At 31.3% G+C, this 8221-nt stretch overlaps 1 protein-coding gene across 1 annotated transcript; it reads left to right on the top strand.

Moving 5' to 3' along the window:
* The first annotated feature begins 656 nt into the window (after nt 1-656).
* Nucleotides 657-5805, top strand: LOC105636259 (ras-related protein RABE1c). Its single transcript, XM_012219494.4, has 9 exons — nt 657-840; nt 984-1066; nt 1917-1989; nt 2083-2183; nt 4424-4489; nt 4712-4809; nt 4906-4968; nt 5051-5143; nt 5519-5805. Exons 2-9 carry the CDS (start codon nt 994-996, stop codon nt 5600-5602), a joined length of 651 nt encoding a protein of 216 aa, XP_012074884.2. The 5' UTR covers nt 657-840; nt 984-993; the 3' UTR covers nt 5603-5805.
* Nucleotides 5806-8221: the final 2416 nt, after the last annotated feature.

Below are 8221 nucleotides of genomic sequence, written 5' to 3'. Positions count from 1 at the left end.
TATATTTTGAAAAATAAATTTTCAAATAGAATATATATAATTAAGCCTTTTAAAATTTTAAATACTTTTATTTTTAAACAAAATAAATATATGTGTGAGAGGTGACGAACAATTGAAAAGCTTAGTTTTAAAAAAATATATATATAATATTTTATTATTATATCTATACTTTTTATATATCGAAATACATTTATTAGATGATATTGTAGGATTGTATATATAATTATAATGAATTTTAGATAAATGATGATTTAAATTGAATTGAAGTAAAACTACTAACTGTTATATTCACATTAATCTCATATGAAATTTTTATTTTAACATTATAAAAATTTAAATAATATAAGATAAAAATTATATCAATAGTTAATATTAAAAAATAAAATAAGTATAAATAATATGTAAAATTCAACAATGATATAAAAAATTCAAACGAATATAAATATAACAAGTCATATTTGCATATAAACATGTCAATGAGTGGATAATATTTTTAAAGATATCCACATATACAAACGCTGTCGTTTGTTACAAGCAGGGTGAGATTCGACAATTGGTACTCAGTAATATCTCCGGCATGATTATCGACAAATTCAATATCGCGTGTCCGATATCACACAGATCTCAAAACAACAAAAAAATCCAACGGCCAGGAAGTGAATACTATACTTAAAAATTGCATCTGAGTTTATCTCGTAAGAATTTTCTCTCCTTCTCTCTCTAAAATTTTTTCAACGGCCGAGCCGACCGGTGCTGACGTGCTAGAGAGAAATACACTTTCCCCCTCTTCGTTTCCAATAATCTCCTCTTATTAGATCTCACTCTCTCCTTCTCGATCTGGTACTTGTTCTTCTTTAAAATTTTCGTTTTCTTACTTTAAGTTTCCCCAATTTTTTCTGTTATAATCGTTTTATGTTAATTTTCACAAGCATTTTCCCTCTAGGGTTTGTTTTTTTTATTTTTTCTCGGGTTTTTTTGATTAGTAATTCTCCAATGGCTGCTGCACCTGCAAGAGCTCGTGCCGATTATGATTACCTTATAAAGCTTCTCTTGATCGGCGATAGCGGTATTTTTTTCTTTTGCATTTCTACCCTTTTAGAATTGCTACATCCGTTGAATTTAAATGTGATCTTCCTGTTTCTTTTTAGTTTTAGGTTCCGATTGATCGTATACATGTCGATCAATGGTGCGGATCCTGCTTATGAGGCATGAAAATGACTTACATTTCCAATGATTGATTTTACAATACTTTTATGTCCATATTGAACCTAACGTTCATTGCATAATTGGATATCAGATGGGTTAAGTTGTTATTTAAATGAGTGAGTGGCAGACCGTGAACGTGACTTTGTACAAGGATAGAGTTTGAAGGAATTGCTATTTTGTACATTTCCAAGGAATTGCTATGCTATTTTGTATTGATTGATTCTATGATTTTTGGTTCTTTATCATTGTCTGATTTAATGTTTCATTTATTTACTTTTCTCCATATTATTATGGGACTTATATAGGCTGCAAAGATCTTTCGGATGATAAATAGTTATTCAAGTATAGAACTATATAAATAGTTGTCTTGTCTTAGTCACACTTAAAGTAAATTAGATGAAATCTGTACCAACATCTGGTGCAAATTGATTTCATGGTAATTTTGTGTTTGCCCTTGATCAGTTTATCAAGGTTATCAAACTCAATGAATTGGCTACTGAAATGAAGTAATCATGTCAGAGTTTCCAATTCCAAGAAGATGACTATGGCAATATACGAGCTTTCCTTGTTATTCAAGTTGCATATTTAGTTGACTTATCAAGTGCAATTTTTTTTGTTAATATGGCAGTTTGTCTCAACTAAATCTTTTTGCTAATGTTTTATGATTGGCTTAGGGTCTTAAACATTTCATTATCAATGTGTCTTTACAGGTGTGGGTAAGAGTTGCCTTCTTTTACGTTTTTCTGATGGTTCCTTTACGACTAGTTTCATTACAACCATTGGGTAGGTGTTTTTTGATCTTAGATATGTTGGAGGCTTCTTTTTGTTTTGTCCTTGACTTGCTCTAAAATTGAAGGTTTAAATATTCTTTTGCAGAATTGATTTTAAGATAAGAACAATTGAGCTTGATGGAAAGCGAATCAAATTGCAAATCTGGGATACTGCTGGTCAAGAGCGTTTTCGAACAATTACAACTGGTTAGTCTCAGGCCTTGAATTTGCTTCTGAATTGCAATAAAATGTAATTATGCTGCTATTTAAATTAAAGAATAGACTTTTGTGTTCTTTTTTGTTCCTTATTTTTAAGTCATAGATGAAGTAATGCTGTTTGATGCTTCATTTGTTTGTATCTTAACACTTTTAGGCAGTAAGGTTTGCCGTTTCTTCACTGTCGTTATTTGAAAATATGTGAGCTTGTTCCTTGTTTAAGCCCAATATGTTTGATACAACAGCTAATAAGCTTTAATTAAGTGCTTACGAATTAATAAGTGGAAACCATCTAAAGGTGTGCAAATATTAATTAGTAAGTGCTTATGAATGACCACAAAGAAAAAGCACATCTATGATTGTTCTATACTTTTTTTCAGCCAACCAAATGCAGATTCTCCTTATCATTATAAATTAGAGAATATCTAGGAAATTAATATATTGTTGATTGCAAATATTTCATCCACAAAGGCTGCCTACCATTTTATTGCCAATCTTGTACGTTCTAGATTCTGCTCTGTAGAATTTTTATTTTCACTGATAATATGACTGGAAAGAAATCATATTAAGAAAAATAAAGACATAAGATGCTGGTCTCTTTATCTCTCCTTCAGTGCTTTGCTTTTTTAAAATATGGAGTTTAGCTTAAACACAGAATATCAGAGAAGTATTTTCTTGGTGTCTCATTGTTTATTGAATTGTCTTCTTATTTATTGAATTATATTGCATCCAGGGGTGAAAAGATTGATATTATACTTGGAAAAAGTAATGTATTTGGATAGTTGAAGATGAAAATGGAGGACTCGTTCTCTGAAAGTATAAACTGCTGCAAGCCACCTACACTGTTTCCAGTGTACACTTCATTGGGCTGCAATTATGCTCAGCTGGTTATGAGCACGTAGGATTTTGGTTCAATAAAGGCTCCCTTGAGTTTGTTTATCAAGCTCAGCAAGCCAAACTTGAACTCACCTTTGGTTTATTTGTCAAGGTCATAACTTGACCTCACTTCTAGAGCTCTTCTAATAAATGAAGCAAGCTTGAGTTGAGCCAACTGGTTGCTAATTTGATTTTGACTATAGTTTTTACGATTCTCATTTTTTTATCTTAAATGAAAAAGAACAGAAATAATTAAGTGTATTAAAGATTTTTTTATATTATTTTATTGCATAAAGTTTTGAATTTTTGTAATAGTTTGTATTATTACTTAGATTTGTCCAAAAAGATACTGACTAACTTTTTGCTCGGTTAGGCTTGTGAGCCAAATTTGAAAATATTTGGTGTGGTGTTACTTTTTAACTAAATGAGTTTGACCTGAGTGTGCTGGAGATCAGCTTAGTTCATTTGCAGCCTTTTGTGATGGATCAAGCAGATCTTTTTATCTGCTGATTTGCTCCTATGGAGAACCAAACTTTTCAGCAGGCTTTGACCTTTAAGGTATACATATGGGATGGTGGTGTATTGTCCTACCATATCCCTGTTGCATATAATATCTAGATTATTTTCTTTCTTTTTTTCCCTCTTGGATATGTATGCAGTTGTATGGAGCACTTCCATATGCAATATTGGTTTTGATGAAAGGACACCTGGAAGGCTGCAAGTTGCTTAGCTTCTCAGTCTTAGACTGAGTATGGTCGGAGTCTCCTGTAAAAAATCTGAAGCATGAAGGCATGCAATGTCCCCAGGATTTGCCTGATTTAACTTGGAAATACCATTAAGGCATAAGTTTAAAAAGAAATTGAACTGTAGAGTGGAGCTGCCTTTGTATGATTGGTAAACATTTCCAAAATATATCTTCTTATCTTTTGTAGTTCTGATCAACATTGTTTATTTGGAGTTAAATAAACATGCTGAATCTAGCTGAACCTGTTGTTATGTTATGTCAAACTTTTACAACCATAGCGCTATACGGCCTTTCTTCTTGTGGCAGTGGGATGTTGGCTCTTTGACAAGCTTGCTTGTTTTCACTTTCTTTGACTCAAAAGCGAGTACAAACAATTTCTGGCCTCTCCTAGTGGATTAAACATACCAAATGCTTGGTTCTGTGCATGCTCTCATGTTGGCTTTGGACCAGGGACTGGGAGTCTAGCTTCCAGAATCTCTCTAAGATTTTCTTATTTATTTTTACTGGCCTTTCTTTTGGAATTTCTTATTTCCTTTTTTACGCTCCAGAAATTTTTCATACTTATTTTAATTGCTTTTGGAGTTTGCTGAAACAGATTTCTGTTTTGCAGCTTATTATCGTGGAGCTATGGGTATTTTGCTTGTGTACGATGTGACCGATGAATCATCTTTTAACAGTAATTACTTACTCTAATTCATTCTTTTGTATGTCATTCTCATTGCTGCTTAGATAAATCTGAAATTATTTGTATTATCTTCCACAAAACTATACAATTGAGGAACTGACCATTGATGACGCTGTCGTTATTGCTTTTTGAATGTCAAGTATTTTATTGTACTCATTATCTTCTGCAACATTACCATTCTTTTCAAATATACTGATTTTAACTTATTTCTAGACATTAGGAATTGGATCCGTAATATTGAACAGCATGCTTCTGACAATGTGAACAAGATATTGGTGGGTAACAAGGCAGATATGGATGAAAGCAAAAGGGTCTGCTCTCTCTCTCTCTCTCTCTCTCTCTCTGCTTTAGTTTTATGTGCGCGCCCATGCAAATGTCTTACTGAGTCAAATTGACAATGTTTCTAGGCTGTTCCCACCTCGAAGGGCCAGGCTCTTGCAGATGAATATGGCATCAAGTTTTTTGAAACTGTACGTGGAATTTGTTGTTTAAGTTGAAATTAGCTAAAACTACTTGATTCTTTGTATATATGACAAAGACATTGTCTCACAGAGTGCAAAGACAAATTTAAATGTGGAGGAGGTTTTCTTTTCAATAGCTAGGGATATCAAGCAAAGGCTTGCAGATACTGACTCAAAGGCTGAGGTACTTAAAAGTTTTTGCTTATTGATGCCCTTTTTTTTTTTCACATGTAGTTGCAATTTCATTATGTATAATCTAGTTGGTTTTTTTGGCAATTATTCTTCTGTTAATTTTCAAAATCTAGATGTTATTCATCCATCAATATCTCACAACAATTTATGAAACATTGGCAGTAAGCCAAACTTGTGAATTTGAAGTTGTATATTTGAAACTTATTTTATTTGATCCTTGAATTTGATTTTCTACATCACTGATAAGCAAAACAAGATATTGACTCATGTTGAATTTGATGCTGTAAACTTTAGCCTAAACCTAGATTTTTAAGTTCTTTGCCTCAGTACTTTCTGATATTGAGCGCTTGGACATTGGATTTTGCAGCCACAGACAATCAAAATCAACCAAGCAGATCAGGCAGGAGGTGCCAATCAAGCTGCCCAAAAGTCAGCTTGCTGTGGTTCTTAAAGAAGCCATCTTGAAGACTGGGATTGCGTAGCTACATTCTCAGGCATGATGGAAACTAATTTTGTTACAACTATGTGATTGGTGCTTGTATTGTTGCCTCTCCTATCATTATTTTTTATGACTGTTCTGCACATTTGGGTGTGAATGCTAGGTCCTTATTTGAGAAATTAAATTAAATTATATTTTAGATCATTTTCCCTCAACTTCCATTTGATTTCTTCTTTAATGTTGATAATAGCTTGGAAGCAACAGCCCCATTCTTTTGTGCTCATTTTAGCTTGCGTTTCTATATTCTTTTTGTCAAAATTCTTTTGGAGATAGAATTATTTTGGTGGAAAGTAGATTTTGAGACATGATTTCAAGAATATTTTTTTTCTTGTACTAGAAAGGAATTGATGTTCTTGGACTAGTTTTTATGCACGGAGACAGTCTTTTCCTCAGGTGATTTTAAGGGTATGTTCTTACAAATTGAATGCTGGTGTTTTGGATTAATCCCATAAGAGGGTTTCAAGAAAAATAATATTTATCATATTTGGTTTGGAATAGATTTTCTTTTACATTATAAGATATTGTATTGGGTTAATTTTATGAAAAGGGCAAATAAGATGGAAGAAAATGACCATTTTAACCTCACTCCATAACCATGTTATAAATACAACAAAATTTTCATAGAAATATGATTAAAATGAAATAAAAACATTACTCAAACAATGCTTAATAAATATGGATATAGTTGCCTTGAAAGAATACTTTATCTATCTATGAAGACAATTCAAGAAAATTAATTGATTTGTGCAGTTTTTAAAACTGCGGAGAATGCTAAATATATCTAAATGTTATCGTAATTATTATGTTAATGTCAAGATATATATATTTTTTAGTATCTAATTTGAACAAAAATATAACACTTTTTGTTTTTTGGAACGAAATATTACTTATATATATATATATATATATATATATACAAAAGTACAGCACATATGAAATTATCAACATTGGTCGGAGCTCTTTTTCTTTTAACTAAAAGTCTCAAATTTTAATATAGGATATAAAATCGTCGAGTTTCAATCTTTGGCATGAGAATTACAAGCTGAGTGAGTCACTTCCTATACCGAATTTGTAATACTCAAACTAACAGGAGACTTTAGATTCAAATCTCCTCTCCTCCTTTGATACTTTAACAGAAAAAGATGATATTAAAATATTCAGAAATTTAACTTCTTGAAACATTAATAAGTATATAAAAATACAACACTGAAGTGATTTTTTTCATGCCATTCTAGCAATGGCTTATTGTAACAAAATAGGGAATTGCCCTTTCATTGCTCGAAAGGCAACAACTAGACATGGAAATGGAGGAGACCCTCTTAGATTATTGCAATACAGATAAGGTTAAGGAAAAGCAAAGCAAGCTTTATTAGGCCATTTTCTTTTCAGTCTTCTTCAGTGTAACTCCACCATCATTTTCAATTTGAAAAAGTCTAACCCTAATTTTGACTTTTCAATCTTCCCAAACATAATGGCGTCAGATTTGTGATTTCTTCTCCTAAAATAAGAATAGTAGAAAAATTAAAGAGAAAGAAAATGAAGAGATCTCTTTTCAAAAGTTAACCGCCAATTGAATTGAATCAAATTTTCAAGATAATTTTAATTCTTTAATTGTCCTTAAAAACTAATAAATTCCCAACTTAGTGTTTGTTTGAAGAGTTTTGTAAATTTACGCAAAATGAGGATGAAGGAAGCACTCAAGTTCTTCCCTAGACTTCAAATCAAACAAGCGAAAGATAACATCTTTATCAACTAAGCCAAGTACTCTAAAGAATTGATTAAGAGATTTGGGATGGAGAGTAACAAGTCAAGTAGAATTTCAATGGCACAAACATTCAATTGGACAAAGATCAAAAATGAAAAAGAAAGAGTAACTTTCAATTGAAATTAACAAAATTAGAATAATATCCTATGAGAGCTTTTCAATTGGCTTTTCTTGCTGGTTCCTCACTTTCAAATCTTCAAAATTTGATTCCCTTCAAAATCTTTTGTTTATGTCTTCTCATTTGTTTCTTGGACACACGTTTATTTGTTTATTTGTCTTCCCACTTGATTTTTACTTTTGTAGCTTCCTCGACATATTTGATAATAGCTTCTTGGACACTTTTGTCTTTTGAAATTTTTATCTTTATATTTATTTCATATACAACCATTTTATATGGTCAAAAGTATATTACAACATATAGTATTTAGAGAAAAAAAGAAAATTTTAGTAAGTGAGTCCAACTGTTCGAAATTTTGGTTAATAAAAGCTCGTTTGAACTTGTTTAGTAAATTTATCAAGTCAAGTTATTAAATCATTTAATAAATAAGTCGAGTTTGAGTTCAATTTAGTAATTCGTGAGCCGATTAAACTAAGCTTACGAGCCAACTTGTGAGTCTATTTTATCGAGCGAATTGAGTTCAAAACTAATTCAATAAACTAAAATTATTTAAATTTACATTAAAACAATGTCATTTTGATTTGATAAATGTATAGCTTAAACTTGAACTGAGCTCATTTATGATTATCAAGCTGAATTTGAATAGAGTTCGAGTTTAAATATTTTCGAATGAGTTAAAGCTCAAACC

This window comes from Jatropha curcas, chromosome 2 (genome assembly GCF_041381405.1).
Source record: "Jatropha curcas cultivar XTBG-Jc1 chromosome 2, XTBG_Jcur_1.0, whole genome shotgun sequence".
NCBI classification, from domain to species: Eukaryota; Viridiplantae; Streptophyta; class Magnoliopsida; order Malpighiales; family Euphorbiaceae; genus Jatropha; species Jatropha curcas.
The sequence above is the reverse complement of the archived record's forward strand: the minus strand, read 5'-3'. Positions and strand labels throughout refer to the sequence as shown.

Bases quoted from the DNA above. Each gene is read 5' to 3' on its own strand.
- LOC105636259 (XM_012219494.4), top strand. From the start codon at position 994: ATGGCTGCTGCACCTGCAAGAGCTCGTGCCGATTATGATTACCTTATA. The intron at 1,067-1,916 runs GTATTTTTTTCT...GTGTCTTTACAG, and splicing joins TCTCTTGATCGGCGATAGCG to GTGTGGGTAAGAGTTGCCTT. The intron at 4,490-4,711 runs GTAATTACTTAC...ACTTATTTCTAG, and splicing joins CGATGAATCATCTTTTAACA to ACATTAGGAATTGGATCCGT.